Source organism: Olea europaea, chromosome 11, assembly GCF_002742605.1.
Source record: "Olea europaea var. sylvestris chromosome 11, O_europaea_v1, whole genome shotgun sequence".
Lineage (NCBI taxonomy): Eukaryota > Viridiplantae > Streptophyta > Magnoliopsida > Lamiales > Oleaceae > Olea > Olea europaea.
In genome coordinates, this window is record NC_036247.1 from 17,304,491 (window position 1) to 17,322,991 (window position 18,501).

Below are 18,501 nucleotides of genomic sequence, written 5' to 3' on the forward strand. Positions count from 1 at the left end.
ATGTGGATTTTGGGAATGGGTTGTGAAAGAAAATTCAAGCAATCAATCTTCTAGAGTTAGTGCTTCCTCGGTTAACTTTGCGATGAATGAAACATATGAACAAACTCAAGTTCGTATCTTTACAGAAAAAGATCTACATATTACGGTGAACATGAAGGTAGGGAAGGAATCATCGAAGTGAATTGGGAAGGGAAGGGGTCGACCTGATTAGTAGCTATTAGTAGAAGTAGTAGTTATTACATAATCTTTTGTATGAGGTCAAACTATTTTGAGCGAAGGCATGCAAACTATGTTTGTAAATTCTGTTAATTTATGAAATGCCATATTTCAATTCTTATTTCGAATGTTATTGTTACTTGTAAATTAACATTTAGATTATCTATTTGTACTTGGCTTCATATATTTACTTCGAAGAAGATTAGATTTACATTTAAGTTATAAATTTATCATTTTTTTTTTATTATCATAGCTTATTTTTCGAGAAAGTAATTATTAGCATAGTTGCAAGAAAAATAATGCTTATATGTTCATCTTGGATCTAGACATGCTTAGAGAACATGTCTCCCTAAGTTGTTAGTGCTCATTTTTGCTCAAATTTACAAAATTGGGTTTTATAAATTTTTCTGTCTAGTTTGCCATCATCAAGACACGGCCTAGGAGATTAATATTATGACTGAGTATAAAATGGAAAAATAGAATAAATAAATATGATTGTACCTAAAATTTTTGGGACCCAAGACGAACTTTGGAAATTTGGCCTCGAGATCGTAGTTTGCATTAAAATGCTTTAGAGAAGATCAAATGAAAAGCTTTCTGATAAATGTAGTCCCAGGAAAAAAAACCAGCAGCCCAAGATATAAAAATGAAAAACCAGTAGCCCCTCGTTTAACTCCATGTCATATCATGCGCCTTCATCACTATAAATTATCATAATATATATGCAAAAAAATGGGCGAGCAAAATCATAATACATATACCAGCAACCAAAGTGAACCATCAAAGCTATGCCTACCATAAATCATTACAACATACTAAAATCACTTCCACAACCTCACAAATGGCAAGCAAAATTATAACAGACCTGCGTTCAACATTTACACAAAAAAAGGGCAATTTAATAATTACAATTTGCGTTGTTCCTCGACACCTACCACATGATCCAAATCATTCGAACATCAGTTAGATATTGAACTTGAAGCTGGCCGTTGTCGAATTTGCCCCTTGTATACCTAATTGCTGAAACGATGCACTTATTATCAAAATTTAAATGTCGTATGAAGACTATATTAGCAAGTACAATGAAATAACATGAAAAACAACTACTGTGGCCATACCTTGCAAAGGGTAAATAACATTTGAGGACGAAGGAGGAACAAAACTTGAAGGTTATAAAACTCACATGTGGGGGAATGGTGTGGCAAATGAATACTATGGGAATGAAAATTGTGTCGGCATGGAGTACTAAACAAATGACATCGGTTCATGCATAGAGTAATGTTGTTGCGACATTTCCTGAATGTCGACTCTACCGTCTTGCATGGCATGGTAATACGCCTTGCACTTAGTCTCTTTTCTTTCGTTGAAGCCGAAATTCCCTACATGTGCCGTTAAGGTAATCAGTATTTATACATTGCAATCCATCAATGTATACTTATTTACGTAAATGTACCTTCGTTGTGGTTGAACTCAACTCCAATGGGCTCTTCTTCGCAGTTTCCTGGGTGCTTCCTTTTTATGGGATGATTTTGGATCCCGCACATTCACGCTAGCATTATTTTGCGAATCATTACACTGTTCAACTGTTGGATTGGTGTGATGTGAGAGGACAGTACTTCCAATACTCGACCTTTTTCAACATCATAAGGTCCTCACGTTGTACTTTTATTCAGTCATAATCGCCTTCGCAAACAAGCAACACATGTCATCATATCTTAATTGTTTAGGAGAACAAACCAGGCCATCGTAGTTCACTGAAACCCTAGCATGCGCTGTACTAACATCCTTCCTCTATCTCCACAATATATACCTTTTCAAAATTAAGGTGACATCACGTCGAATCAAGACTGTGATCGCATGACGATAAACTATTTCTCAAAATTCGAATAAGTGGAAGCTGCATACAACTTCGCAATTATCTTGCTCAAATGAGACAGATTTTTTTTTTTCTTTCGTCGGCCTTTTACATAACATCCTCGCGTACTGCATACATTGTCCTCAAAGGCCCCTCCGATGTAGATATGAAGTCACAGTAAACCTTCATCGTGAACTCGTCCTGAGCTTCCCTGAATTTAAAAATTTTATAAACGGATTGCAACTATTTTTCCACTTCATATTGTGTTGCACATGGTACCATATGCGAAAATGACTTGAAATTGACCTAGAATTCCTTCTCAACCTTATTCCGCAACGCACATTCATATTGTTCAACAAGCTGCTTCAAGGTTGTCTTCGAATGCACCTATCCATCGAAGAATACATTTATACTCTCACTTCTTTGTGTCGATGACATACCTGTCCAGGAAGTTATGTTCAAAAAACATGGCACTCAACGGCCTCTGTTCACGTAAAGGCCAGACAGCCATTCGTTACCATGTAAACCGAAAGTATCAATCATTAAAGCCCATCCTTCCTCGGATTCTTGTACAAATTGGGAATCATAAACCAATCGGTGTATAGCACCAAATATTCCTGAATTATCCTCGTGGTATCCAAATTTCTCAGGCAACTTCTTTAAAATATGCCACAAACACCATCTATACTTTGTGTTGAAAAAACAATCTGAATTGCATTTTGCATAGCCCTGTCTTAATCAATAATAATCCATCATGGGCAGTACCATACATTCACTAAAGTCATGTACTGAACAACCACACAAAAGTATCTGTGTCTTCATTAGATATTATCCCACAACTAAGCAGTGCTAATTGTCCGTGATGGTTGACGCTAACAAATGGAGCGAAGGGCATATCATACTTGATTGTAAGGTATGTTGTATCAAATGTAACGACGTCGCCAAACTCCTTATACGCTTGCCTACAATGATTATCTGCCCAAAATACATTCTTCAACCACGAATCTTCATTAAATACATGCTAAATGAAATCCTAAACACTGTGCTTGCATTTTTTAAAAGTATAATTGTATGTCAGCAGCATCTCCTTCTCCAAGTCTTAATCGCCTGACTTGTTCAATACAATTTCGACAATCTTTTTCTACACAACTCATTTTCTCATAACCACCTGTTTCTACAATTGCATAATTGTAGCTTTTATCTAGTGGGATTCTTGCCAAATCATTAACTTGAAGTTTTCGTTTCACATGTTCACTCAATTCTCGATTGCATCGATATAACCTCGACTTCGAAGGACTAGTTTCATAATTGTGGTCGAGGTGGACAATGTCAATTCTTCAGACTCCATATATATCTGTAGATGCCGATATCCTTGCTTTACAACCCATCTGAATGGTTGCTTACGGCTTCAAAGAACCGCTAGTATTTCCAATTTTTCGGCCTTTAGGACTACAAGTCAACGTCACATATCTCATCTCTCCATCATCTTCCTTTTTCGAGTTCCTTTTCTTTACTAGAAAACCAATGGCATAAGCATATCTTCTGTCAAAGTCAAACATTTCTTTCACATCCTTAAACTCCATACCTACCGCGAGCACAATCACTCTATCTCTTACTGTTGTTACGCCTTTCATTATATTAATAGAGTCCGTGACGTTCTCATCATCAGATTCTACTAGAACATCAATATGCTCGTTTTGCACTTCGACCATAATTTTGAGGCAAAAATGTTCAGGAATCCATAATAACGCAAGGATAAGTGCATAAACAAGTAATCAAAATCAGAATGAATCAACAGTTTATTTGCAAAAAAAATAATAAATAAATAAATAAATTGAATGCCAAATTAATGTTAAAAAAATTCTAGTAGATTGTTACTTCAATAAATTATCTCCATTGAACGAGGGAGTCTTCAATAGCTCATCAAGTTTATATAAATGTTTACAGTCTAGTGATTGTTCATTCATTTAACAGATTCCTTATTTAATTTTTTTTATTTTTTTATTTTTTTGCCATCTTTACAAGCATACTTAGGGGGACAATTGCTACAGAGAACAAAATTTGATTCATAACTCAACTATTGAATAAAATTGGACCCATCAATTGCTACAAGAAAACTATCTTAAATAAAGTGCTATTTTTTCACACCATAACTTAACTATTGAATTTATATTTTTGCGAAGAGAATGGATGGTGGGAGATGCAAAGGAGCAGCTAAATGATAGGATTAAAAATAAAAAGTGGTGAGTGATGCACAACAAAAGGACCTGAATACTAAAGATAACGAGAAAGAAATTTTATTTTTACCAATTCAAATGTGGGCTTCAACATCTAATATATCAAAGATAAATATAACTAAGCTCCAGTGGAATCTTCAATTCAACAGAAAATAAAGAAAAAATCACGAGCTTATGCATTTATACACTTACCAGACAAGACTAAGATTAGGTGGAGATGGAAGTTCAAAAAGTTGGGGAGAATGGGTGGAAATGGAGATTTCAATTGAGCCAGCTAGAGGAAATTTACTCCCATTCAATGAGATTTGAATTGAGCCAACCAGAGGAAAATAAAAAATTTTGTCGGTCGTTTTTGTATTTTGGGGGGAAAGTGGATGGAGGGAGAGTTGGAAAGGAGGAAATACATGGAAATGATCTTTGGACTGTAGCAAATTTTAACATTGGCCATTGACCCATTAAATGAATAAAAAAAAAAAAGTTAAAATATAAGTTTACACTAAAAGGGCGATTTTACCCTTCACTATACACCAACTGTTAGAAAAAATCCAAACCGACCGACCGACCGAACTTCGAAGAAAACCGAGGCCATCTGCCTGAAGAACGACCGATCAACCACCGGCCGAAAACACCAACGTTCAATCCGTACTTGCACACTACTATTCCGGTTAGTTTTGGCACTCGAAATTTATTATTACAAGTTTCAGTTTTTAGATTCATTATTTTTACGTTTATTCGGTTTAAATTCATCATCATGTAAAGTTGTTAGATTGTGGGTGTGAATGGGGTGAAAATGTGAATTTTTTGAAATTTTTGGACCTCTCCATCGCCGACAATGGCGAAATCACCTGCAGGAAGACGACGACTGTTAACAGTCGGGTCGATCCGGCTATTAAAAGTCGAGTAACAGTCGGGTACCCGACTGTTAATAGCCGATCACCCGACTGTTAACAGTTGTGGGCCGACTGTTAACAGTTATGGACTGACCGTTAAATAGTCATAGTTGATTGTTAATTTTTTTTTTTCACTTTTTATAATTAATTTATTTTTTATTTGATTAAATAATTATGTTATTTTTTTTTTTATAATTGTCTTTTATTTTATTTATATTATTTAATTTTTATAATTATCTTTTATTTATATAATTTACTAATTGAATATTATCTAAAATTAACAATTTATTTTGTTCCTTTTATTTTTGTTTTTATGAAATAATCTTTGAATTTTTTTTTCAAATTTATTTAGATAATATATTTGTTTTTTTAATTTTTTAAAAATGTATTTAATTTGAATTTTTTGTTCGTAAATATATTTTTCAAATGATTACAAGATTAATTTGATTAAATAATAATTATGTTAATTTTTTTTATAATTCCCTTTTTTTATATAATTTAATAATTGAATAGATATTGTTGTCCGAAATTAACAATTTATTTTGTTCCTTTTATTTTTTTTTTATGAAATAATCTTTGATTTTGTTCTAATTTATTTAAATAATATTAATATTCTTTATTTTTTTAAAATGTATTTAATTTGAAATTTTTTTTTTAAATATATTTTCCAAATGTAATATACAAGATAAACTAAATTATTTTAATTTTTAAATTTGCATTGAATTTATTTTGTTGTTAGCGTCAATGTCTTGCGTATTGTATAATAGTTATAATTCGGTTACCTTGATTTTTTGAGATTATGCATTACTTTAATATCTATTGTTCAATACTCTAACATTTGAATTTTTGCAGGATGGAGTATCATTTAGATGGAGAGTTGAGACGGATGGCGGGGAAAGCTACTTGGAACAGTAGCTTTGAGAGTTTTACTGCAGTGTTGGAGCTGCTTGATGATCATCACGGAGATACACTGTGACAGTCCTGTCCTTCTTGTGGCCACTGTACCAGATGCGAGAGGTCCAGTACTCAGGACAGATCATCGATGCACTTCTATGTCGACTTTTGAGGCCAGTCGACGGCGATTCCCTCCAATTCGACCTCGGGGGCAAGGTCGTCAGTTTCTCAATTTATGAGTTTAGCTTGATCACTGGACTGAGGATTACGGGGGACAATGCAGCCATTGAGAGAAGCAATAGGCTGTACGAGACTTACTTCTAGGGACATGGGTCAGTGCATCTACCCGAGTTGATGGTCGCGATTAGGGAGTGCGACTAGATGCTAGATAGATTGAAGCTTGGGCTGGTCTACATCCTCGAGAGTGTGATGAGGTGTCATCACAAAAAGACTTCCATCAATATTTTTCATTTGGAAGTTGTTGACAATATTGATGCGTTCAACAACTATCCATGGGACAGAGATGCTACGAAAACACCGTAAATGTCTTCACCAGATTACACTCGAGGCCCGGGGGTCAATGTGTAAATACGATACATATGGGTTACCCTTAGCGGTGCAGGTAAATGTTTAACATAATTAAAGTTAAAGTTTTAGTATATTACATTTATGCATAATAAGTGTAGGTATTGCAGATTTGGGTGTATGAAACAGCCCCTGCACTGGGAGCCCGCTTCGCGAAGCGAGGGGAGACACGATGCCCTCGGATGCATCATTGGAGATCGTCGCGAGAGGAGAGATGTCCCACTGGGAAACAATTATCGGCCTTCCTCGACAATCCTCAGGTAAGTATTATGCATTTGAGATTTATATTATACGTAGTTTAAATATGTTTATATGATCGTTAACTAGTTCAAATGTCTATGTCAGTTTGAAGTCATACTTGAGTTGACGCCATCAACGGAGGAGGAGGCTCGAGGTCTTGTGCGGGATGTAGGTGTTCCGCACACCAAAGACAAGCAGATGTCTGATCCGAGTGTGGACCGAGATTGGGTATGTTAATTAAATATAATTTATTGAATATCGTCGACACATAAATTTATTTAATAATTTTTAATGTTATTTATGTAGAAGGGCGGTCCAGCTGATCGACGATCACCTCCGCCGAGGGTATCGCTGCCACCATTGGCATCACCTCCGCCGAGGGCATCGCCGCCACCAATGGCATCGCCACCGCCGAGGGTATCTCCTTTTCCCTCGTCCAAACACTTCCCCCGTGTATCACCGACACACATTAATGATTTGTATGCCCGTCTAACTGATTTATAGCAGAGGAGGTCGGCGCACTACGACGAAAGTTGACGAAGAGGGTCGATGATATGGGACGAGAGTTGACCGGGAGGGTCGACGATCTAAAGGGAAGGTCAACTATCTGACAGGGAGAGTCGACGATATGGGACGGGAGTCAACAGGGAGGGTTGATGATCTATCCCATGATGTTGGAATGCTACGATCTTGTGTTGTCGACCTTCAGGATGCGGTAGTGACAGTTAGAGGAGATTTAGCCGCTAGGCGATGGGAGGACAGAGGGGATGGTGGAGATGATCGAGAGAGTGGCAAAGATGGTGATGGAGAGGGGGGTCACCCACATTTTTGGCATGACAAGATATTAGAGTCATTCTGGTTGCCTATGGAGGGGGATAGAGTGGCCCCGATGGAAGGGGCAATGGGGGGGAAGCACCGATGGGAGAGACGGAGGAGATGGCGACAGAAGGGCAGGCCCCGATAGGAGAGGCGGAGGAGGTAGCGACAGAGGGAGAGGCCCCGATTGGGGGAACGGATGAGGTGGCTACGGAAGAGGTGGCCCCAATGGGAGCGACAGATGAGGTGGCGACGGAGGAGGGGGCCTCGGAGGAAGAGAGAACGCCCATCGTGATTGAGGGTAAGAGACATGCTGTTGATGAGGCGGAGCAAATGGTCGACAAGAGGTTGAGAGTGCCGTCACAGTATGTTGCTTCTCCCTTCACGGCTGAGGCCAAGAGGAGGACGTTCATCGATGGGACGTACCCGAACTTATTCAGAGAGGTGGACAATGCCAAGTGGAAAGCATTCGAGACGGAGTGGAAGAGAATTATCCCCGGGTAAGTATTGTATGATTTTAATAAAGCACTGTACGCTAACTCGTCTATACTTATTTTAACATTTCCCTGTTTTTTCAGAGCTACCCGCACGATAGGTAATCGGACGGTCTCAGACGCTTACAAGTGGTTCCACGATATCACGATTTCGGGAGCTTGGCTCGCCGACGACTCAAGTGAACTATTCATTTCGTGTTTTGTATGTATACGTCACTTTGTGTTTATTAAATGAATAACAAATAATTTTTTGGTGTTTCTTGATGCAGCACATCGACCTGGCCATAGACTTGCTGCGAGATCGAGCTCAGAGACATCCAAAATCATTTGACGTCCATGGTCGAGTTATATTAAACACCGAGTTCCTGCGTGCCGTTACCATAGAGTATCAGTAGCTCCAACTTATGGGTAACGAGTACACGGTGCCAGAATATATGCTCGAGTGGGTCATAGGATTGTTGCCGAGTGTCGGGGGAAAATCACGGGAGGGTTGTACACATATGTACATTCCAGCGTGCATCAATAGGCACTATGTTACGCTGGAGATCGTTTTTGCTGACACGACTATATATGTGTACGACCCGAATCATTCATGTTTGACGCAAAGCCAGTTGGAGCAAAACTTGGAATCCGTAGCTGTAATTGTTCCTATGATGGCCAGACAAGCGGGGATGACTGTACAGGACAGATTGCAGATTGTTCGGAACACGATGACATCGCGACAGTCCGTAAGGTAAGTGTTTGAACTTTGTTGTTTTCATCTTTCAAATTTAGTTTTTTAGCTACACAGTACTGAACTGATCCATTCTTGTTCAATTGTAGCGGCGACTGCGGCATATTTGTCATTAAGTACGTTGAATTTTTAAGTATAGGACATAAGGTTGAAAGAATCAATCAATCGTGGATACAGAACTGGAGAAAGAAGTTAGCATGTGATTTGTTCGAATTTAATAGTGACCCGTAAATTTGTATTAAATATATGTAACATTCGAATTGTAAATTTAATTATTTTTTGTGATTATGAAATAATTGTAAATTTATATTCGATGTATATAACATTCACATTGTAAATATAATTATTTTTTTTATTATGAAATAATTGTAAAATTGAAATATTAAATTATAAAGATAACATTTTGACTTAATCTCTATTTTATTTAATTTTAGAAATTATGGAGATAATTTTGTATTTCATATTAATTATCTTATCCCATTAACTGATAAATGATTGAGATAATGATATGATTTTTTCACTATTAAATCCAAAGTTCAATTGAATTAAAACTTTCAAAGCATGGTAACCTTATAAATAGATATCATATGTTACATTTTCAAGTACATTCATTTCTCTGTGAAATAAACATAAATACAAATATATTATATTCATTAGTACGTTGATCAAAGGTTGAAGTCTCAAACATATTCCAGTATTTCTCTGATCATTTTTGCAAGATATAGTAAGTACTTTTAGGGAATTACATGCATATGTTAGATTTTTGGAACATTTATTACGAGATCTTTTATATATATTCTAAGTTTAGATCGAAGTATAGTAAAAATTACATACCACCTATATTCGATATATATTTTCATATCTCACTATGTATGTATGTATGTATGTATGTATGTATGTATGAAATTCCTTAAATTCTGTACAAATACTAATCTATGCACTTATACGCATGAAGAGGAATATAGCTGAGTATGTCAAAAGGTATTTCGCATGTCAACAATTAACGATTGTCAAGGATTACTTGAACCTTTAGAAGTTGTAAAGTGGAAATGGGAGCATGTAATGATGAACTTTGTGTTCGATTTTTTTCCAAAGTCAACAAGAGGTAATGAAGCTATTTGGGTCATGTTCAAGATAAAGATTTAGTGGCACTCGAACTTGTCACCACAATTTCACTTCTATAGTTTTACACCTATTACATATATACATTCATCCTCAATTGTTTTTCCAGAGATGCTAACGTATTTTCACAACTCAAACTGAAAAAGCATGGAATAAGTAATATGCCAAAGCAATGTAAGAGTTGAACACTGGTTGGGCATGCAGACGACAAACAACCCTTAGTAATTGCTTTTGGTTACAATGGCATTTCTTATGCTTCTTCCATTTGAGAAACTTACATTTTAGTACCTAATTTTTATGACACCCCCCTAAATCAGTTCCAGTTTGCACCAAAGAGACTCATCACAACTATGACATTAATTGTTACATATATTATAGTATTTCAATTGCAATAAGGATTGGTGATTATAATTTCTTAAAACCAAATTCGCAGAAGGTTGAATCTTATCAAGACTACGTGATTTTTAGCCTTGGTTAGAAAGGAGCACGATAGCTCTGGTAGCAAATGCATATGTTGCAAGGGGCCAACCAGTTTTAATTGTCCTATGCATTTCCTTTGCATCTACCATGATGCCAACATTTGAGAGAGAAATGTCATGACTATAACACACATGGGTCTTCCATTCAAAAATATATACATGATGAATATACTTTTGAATGAAAGAACCCCGTGAATCAAGATCAAGTGACATCCCTCTAGTCAAGCATTGGCATAGAAAGAGGCTTTTCCCAAACAGCATGGAGGGAGGGGGAGAGAGAGAGAGAGAAGCAAATGAAGCGAACATTTTCTATTTAGACCTATGACCCATACCATCGTTCCCAAAGGAAAATAGAAAATCAAAAGACAACAAAATGAGCTTCTTCACTGCAGTATCATTTATGTAGTACAAACTTACTTCAATCATATATGAAAATCAATGCCTTCCCCTCAAACAGCCAAAATAAATTCAACAATTAGCAATGCTAATAAGGCGCTTCCTAGAAAACCCTGAAACAGGTTGTGATGTAGCATACAATCAAGCAATTATAAGAGATGAAGAGAGGAGAGAAAGGAAGGGAAAAAGAGGAGAGAACAGAGAGAATAATGGGGAAAAAATATTGAGAAATTATGGAAGAAGTACAATTTTTTATTCATATCAAAGTTGGGAGAATTACAATACATAAGCTCCCTTTATATAACGTTTCAAAGATCCAATTCTAAGTAGGAAACATCTAATAAAATCTATCAAATCAAACACAAATTATGTTTCTTAAAATAAGCATCAAAATTGGAAATAAATTAAATAATATCTCTTCTAAGATTCTTATCACGAAAATACCTAAGAAATTAGAACTTCCTAGGGATATCATATGCAATCATATTCCATTTAAATCTCTTGCTTTGCCGATAAAATTGAAAGTCAACCTATCTTGATTCATTCGAGGTTACCCCAAATAGACCGTCCAAATAAAGATTCAAAAGTTGACATTTGTTATATCTAACTCAAACAGATTCATTCGACTCCCACATCCATCATTACATTAAAGCATTGCTTTCTAGTTCTAGGTCTTTTAAGTGTCTACATGGATCACCTCAGTCATTGAAATTGAGAATCCACAATACTTATATCAGATACGAAGTCATTGCTTGTAATCAACATGCAATAAAAACTTTACAAAATGTTCAATATTAACCATGGCATGCAGAAAATACAGAAAATAAATTTCTAGCAAATTCAGAAGCAAACTAGAAGGATGGGGATATCGTTAGACACCACACATCAATATGCATCGTCATTTATGTCGATCATCAATACTAAGTTTCAAATAGCTGAAGTTTCTCAATGAAAGTCACATTGTATATAATTAGCTTTTAGCCACCAATAGCTTATGAACATATATGATAAAATGACATGATCAACCAATAAGTGAAAGCTAACGCTTGAAAATAAGTGAAAATACCAAGACATAAATATGAGGACAAAATTTACGTGTAAGAAGCAATGATAAGCCTCAAAAGTGCCAACAGAACTAGCTTTGCTTTTCCTGAAAGCACACATTCATAGACCGAAATTGCAGGCTTGCACATACTCGTTTTCATAGTCGACATACCTAGTCCAAAGTGGCCGGAACTGGGTTATTGCAATGTCTAGCCAAGGCTTCATATTCCCATTGAAGTGTATGACTGAAGCATTGTTAATCTCATCCATGCTTATGCTTGGATTATATCCAAGTCCCAAAACATGCCAGGACTTGTCTAGTGGCTTAGTCGTTGAGTAATATGTAATAAGACCTGGAGGCAATGTCCCTAATTTCCACAATGTACGATTCTCATTCTGCACATATTACACACACAATATTATACTCGCAAGAAATGATACAGAGAAAAATTCGAACTAGCTAAATATATGTGAAACCATTAAAAATAAAAAGAAAAAATAAAAATGCTAAGACACGAGATATTATGGGTGCAGTTTCACACTAAAAAGATTCAATTACCAAATTCAGCCTACTACTGTGCTGAGATAATTTTCCATTAGAAGCAAAACAAATCTAATGGTCCTCAAGTTTCTCACATAGTGATCTATGAGAAGCAAGCAGATAAAGCTAGATAAACTCGAGCGGCTGAAAATGGTTGGGCTATTATGTTGATTAAAGGTGCACTTGTATAATTCACACAGAAACAATAAACAATAAAAACGAATAATCGCGGATTCTATTTGAATGCAATCTCACCAGATTCTGCCAGTAGTGATACTCTTCAGTGCACTTCTCCCTCCTCCAAGCATCCAAATCAAAGAAATTCATGCCATAAGCCCATGCGCATGCCTTGGGACTAAACTTGGCATTGATCAGAGGGTGAGAGAAATTCATGTACTGTGCATAACGATGAAAAGATCCAAAACATGTCTCAACAGCCCCATTCACCTTTCCATCCATATCTATCTCCCAAAGCCCCATCAAATCCCTTTGAACCACTATATCATCATCCAAGAACAGAATCTTATGCAACTTTGGATACATTTCGGGTAAATAGAACCTGAGATGATTCAAAATTGATAGATATTTTGGATTTCTAAACTTCATATTTGTTGTATCCTTTGTTGCATTCTCAAGCTTATTCTCAAAGTAAAACTTCTGTAAGTTGGCAGACTCAAGCTGTTTAAGCACTGGAACATAAGAGGAATTCAAGAATTTGTAATCCTCCACAGCCTTCACTTCAATATGAGCCCCATTATAATCCCTCATTTTGAACATCACTTGCATAGCCCCGAGATTCATTTTATCTGTTACTACATGAAACACGTGCTTCCATGGCTCTCTCGAGTTTTTCACAGCTGAGTTCACCACAACAGAAGCAGCAATTACATTATCCGAGAAAATTGCATAATGATAAAGCTTTGGGTCCTCCAATTCCATCTTGGGGGGCTTCCCTTCGTCTGTATACTTATCAGGATGTGCAATTCGTTCTTCCATCAACCTTAAAGCCAAGCAATGCAAGCTTTTGGGGATCGACTTGGCAGCAATCAAGCTTGAGAAAGCACCCTGTTTTTTCGCTTTCGTCAACTGTTCATTTAATGCAAAGATATTATCTTTCAGCTTATGAATTTTCAGCTGATTATCAAAAGATTCTTTCGCCTCGGAAATCACTTGTCGTGTGACTTTAATTTGTGCTTTGACGTCTTTCTCGAACTGTCTCAGCACTGACTCATCAATTGAATTTGTCTCTGCATCAAACAATGCCTGATAAGAAGGTTTTGAGAGCAGATTTGTGTAGTTATGAGAGAGTTCCGCAAAAATCCTAACAAGCTTTGAATTTTCAAGCTTCAGTTTTCGTGCATAGGAACCATATGCTAAAGCTAAACTTCTATGATCCCCTGCTTGTTTCCGTATTTGATCTATCCGAGGCCTTAATGGATCCGATTTTAGTGCCAGAACTGATCTTCGGATTGATCCCGAGCTAAATCCATATGAATCAACAGGAAAACCCTAAAATTACAGAAATAAAAATCAACACATTTTGGTCATATGCTGAGATTAACATTAAGCGAAAAATACAGAGAGATGCGAGGACATGAAAAGTAATTAAACCGACAAAAAAACGTAACAAGATCAATGAATTCGAAGACAAATTAATAATCATATCAGAGGGTGAGAGAAATTCATGTACTGTGCATAACGATGAAAAGATCCAAAACATGTCTCAACAGCCCCATTCACCTTTCCATCCATATCTATCTCCCAAAGCCCCGTCAAATCCCTTTGAACCACTATATCATCATCCAAGAACAGAATCTTATGCAACTTTGGATACATTTCGGGTAAATAGAACCTGAGATGATTCAAAATTGATAGATATTTTGGATTTCTAAACTTCATATTTGTTGTATCCTTTGTTGCATTCTCAAGCTTATTCTCAAAGTAAAACTTCTGTAAGTTGGCAGACTCAAGCTGTTTAAGCACTGGAACATAAGAAGAATTCAAGAATTTGTAATCCTCCACAGCCTTCACTTCAATATGAGCCCCATAATAATCCCTCATCTTGAACATCACTTGCATAGCCCCGAGATTCATTTTATCTGTTACTACATGAAACACGTGCTTCCATGGCTCTCTCGAGTTTTTCACAGCTGAGTTCACCACAACAGAAGCAGCAATTACATTATCCGAGAAAATTGCATAATGATAAAGCTTTGGGTCCTCCAATTCCATCTTGGGGGGCTTCCCTTCATCTGTATACTTATCAGGATGTGCAATTCGTTCTTCCATCAACCTTAAAGCCAAGCAATGCAAGCTTTTGGGGATTGACTTGGCAGCAATCAAGCTTGAGAAAGCACCCTGTTTTTTCGCTTTCGTCAACTGTTCATTTAATGCAAAGATATTGTCTTTCAGCTTGTGAATCTTCAGCTGATTATCAAAAGATTCTTTTGCCTCTGAAATTACTTGTCGTGTGACTTTAATTTGTGCTTTGACGTCTTTCTCGAACTGTCTCAGCACTGACTCGTCAATTGAATTTGTCTCTGCATCAAACAATGCCTGATAAGAAGGTTTTGAGAGCAGATTTGTGTAGTTATGAGAGAGTTCCGCAAAAATCCTAACAAGCTTTGAATTTTCAAGCTTCAGTTTTCGTGCATAGGAACCATATGCTAAAGCTAAACTTCTATGATCCCCTGCTTGTTTCCGAATCTGATATATCCGAGGCCTTAATGGATCCGATTTTAGTGCCAGAACTGATCTTCGGATTGATCCCGAGCTAAATCCATATGAATCAACAGGAAAACCCTAAAATTACAGAAATAAAAATCAACACATTTTGGTCATATGCTGAGATTAACATTAAGCGAAAAATACAGAGAGATGCGAGGACATGAAAAGTAATTAAACCGACAAAAGAACGTAACAAGATCACTGAATTCGAAGACAAATTAATAATCATAAATTACAACGTAACGGATAACAAAATCTAGACAGCGCAACTATAACCACATCGACGCATTTATGCGTACAAAAATACCTAAAAAAAAGGACAAATCGGATACACACGTACATTCTTCATACTCTTCAAAAATAAAAAAGAGTAAACCACATAAAGCGAAATCCATAAATAAAAATGGAAAAAAAAATAATGTTCATTTAAAATTAAAAATAGTACTGATTATACTCACTTCGGCAGGATTGGAAGAGGAAGTGAAAAGAAATGAGATAGTGAGGAAAAGTGAGACGGCGATTGTGAGAGAACCGACGAAGAAACTGAATGTGAATATGGAGCCCCTAACGGAACGCATAACCCGATCCGATGCCGGAATTCTGTGGCTCCGACCCGAAATAACAGCCATTTCTTCTCAAAACTGTGACCCTAGTGGGAGTCAGGCACTTGGAATGGGAGAAGGGGACGATTGTCAACAATAGGAATATCTAATTTTATTGCAACCTTTGCATAATTGTGTTGTACGTTAAGGCATAAGTGGGAATAATGTCAAACAAATACTCCCTCCATCCTCCTCTTTTTTGTTATCCCAATTATACAGTCATATTTCTTAATTTAAAATATTTTATTTTGCTTTTATACCATTATTTAGCCCTTGTTTGAACCCTATTTTTGTCAAGAAAATACATTTTTCAATAGTGCATTGATGTGAAAAGTGTGGTTAAAAATTAAGGAAAAGCTTTGGATTTACATGTAATAATATTTTATTGAAAAATGTGTAATTAAAATGATGTCAAATTACTGTTTGAAGATACATTCTTTTTCAAAAAATGGGCATCAAACAAGGGCTTAATTTACCTTATTACAATCAATTTTTCTCACTTAATTTTCCTACTTCTTGAAATCATACAAATATATGCACATCTCCTAATAATTTGCCTACTTTTTGAAATCAATTTTCAAATTCTATACTAATTCCAACAATAATTTACTAATAAGGGTCCGTTTGATTACAAGAATCGAATTTAGGTGAAAAGAAAATGAATTTCAAAAAATTTAATTGCCTAGAACTTGTTTTTATTAGGAATTGTCAATTAAATGTATTTGATTAGTGTAACTTTTACCTGAAAAAAGTTGAAATTTTTGCCATTTTGGTGTTCCTTTAGCTTTGTTTTTCATGAAAATTGTCAATTAAATGGATAGATTTTTTTACAATTGTGGATAGAATTTGTTTCTATTGCCAAAAAAAAAAAAAAAAGCTAGAAATTCCATTTTCTCACCAAAACCCAAGGAATTGGAATTCCTTCAAAACCAAGAAAATGAGGCCACACGAGGGAGAAGTGGAAAATGAATTACATGAAAGATTTTGGGAATCAAACAAGAGATATTGGGTGGAAATTTTCCATGGGAAAAAAAAACTATCAAACAGGGCCTAATTGTTGAAAATTAAATGGGAACAAATTAGGAAATTTCTTAATAAAAATTACTTTTTTAATAATATTAAATAAAATTTCTTAATTCGTGTGAAAAACAAAACAAGCTTATATAAATAGAACAGATAGAGTAGTTAACTTTGTTAAAGTACCTTAAAAATGGCAATTTGGATTAATTGAGTGTGGATCCCACTAACATGGCTTGGAACGATTAGTGTGATTAAATATTGATGAAGTGTTAATTCCTTTTATACCTCAGATTATGTGATGAATGTTGATATTTTTTTCCCTTTTTTGCTGACCGGTTTTACAGTAATGCGTAGGTTTGAACAACAAAAATTGTAAAATCGTATTGAAATCGTTTTTTTTTTCCTTTTAAATCGTTGGTTTGGATTCACGTGAATCCGTTAACGTTTTGATTTTAAACCGAGCCAAATTGTCGGGAAGCGGTTTAACAAGGGGTGACACCATTTGAGTATCCAATTGATGCATTTCCATTGGAGGACTTTATAGGCATTGAAGGAACATTTAACAACATGGCGGAGTATCCAAGATTTAAACATGAGTTGCTCAACAAAAGGAGCGTGACCGATTGCAAAGGAGATCAAAGATTGAAGGCGGGAAGTGCAAATTTGATCTTGAAGTTCCAGATTCGAGGACGAATCCTTTTGAAAAGGGAGGGGATGATATGATCCGGGATGCGCCGCCAATTATTGAAGATGTGATGATTGATTGGACGAAGCCAAAGCCACATTCGAGACATTCAAGAACCATTAAGGGCCAAGCAAGTGAAGTTAATTTGCTAAGTGATAAGTCACATAAAGGGATCGAAGACCGAAGTAACTTGGAGCCACATAATTCAAACAATCGGATTATGGAGCCAAAGAAGATGCTATGCGACCGCATAGCACATATACCGTGTGGTTGCATGAGGAGGTACAGGGAATTTGGACGCAGTCACGGTTTGATCTATGCGACCGCGTAGATTTCTTCTATGCGGCCGCATAGCAGTAATTCGGGGATCGAAGTTGCAATTTTCGTGAGTTTCCTATTTTTACTAGAATTCTAATCTTTTTGCATCTTTTTAATATTTTGAACGTATTTTTTCCATTCTTAATTAGATTTTAGGGTTTTCATATAAATAGAACATTATTTTCATTATAATGGAGCTTTTGACAATTTGAGAGATTCTATCCAAGGAGTGATTTCGCTTCCAATCCTTGTTCTCGCTAAAACAATTGAACTTATCGAGGAATTCATTATTTCTTGTGGCGTTCACAATTATCCGAGTGAGATCCCTATTCCGTGTAATTAAGAGGTCATTAGTTTATATACTTTTGATTGCTTAGTTCATTGATTGGGGATTAAATCCAAAACCATCGATTATTTGGCATTCTTGAGTTCCGCATCAATCTAGTTGTGGGTTTGTTAGTGTTCATTGCTATCGGGTTCGCATCATAATTCGGGGACCGAAGTTGCAATTTTCGCGAGTTTCCTATTTTTACTAGAATTCTAATCTTTTTGCATCTTTTAATATTTTCAACGTATTTTTTCCGTTTTTAATTAGATTTTAGGGTTT

At 36.1% G+C, this 18,501-nt stretch overlaps 1 protein-coding gene across 1 annotated transcript; it reads right to left on the minus strand.

Annotated features, from left to right (window-relative positions):
- Positions 1 to 943: 943 nt before the first annotated feature.
- LOC111403624 (galacturonosyltransferase 8-like) lies at positions 944 to 16,018 on the minus strand. Its single transcript, XM_023032193.1, has 5 exons — positions 15,728 to 16,018; positions 14,252 to 15,344; positions 12,798 to 12,958; positions 12,174 to 12,397; positions 944 to 1,236 (listed from the first exon to the last, which is right to left on the minus strand). The coding sequence occupies exons 1-5, from the start codon at positions 15,896 to 15,898 to the stop codon at positions 1,230 to 1,232; spliced, it is 1,656 nt and encodes a 551-aa protein (XP_022887961.1). The 5' UTR covers positions 15,899 to 16,018; the 3' UTR covers positions 944 to 1,229.
- Positions 16,019 to 18,501: the final 2,483 nt, after the last annotated feature.

Excerpts from the sequence above, each read along its gene's own strand:
- LOC111403624 (XM_023032193.1), bottom strand. The coding sequence starts at position 15,898 with ATGGCTGTTATTTCGGGTCGGAGCCACAGAATTCCGGCATCGGATCGG. Across the intron at positions 15,345-15,727 it reads CCTCTTCCAATCCTGCCGAA|GGTTTTCCTGTTGATTCATA; the intron begins GTGAGTATAATC and ends CTGTAATTTTAG. Across the intron at positions 12,959-14,251 it reads TGTTGAGACATGTTTTGGAT|CTTTTCATCGTTATGCACAG; the intron begins CTTTTCATCGTT and ends CATGTTTTGGAT.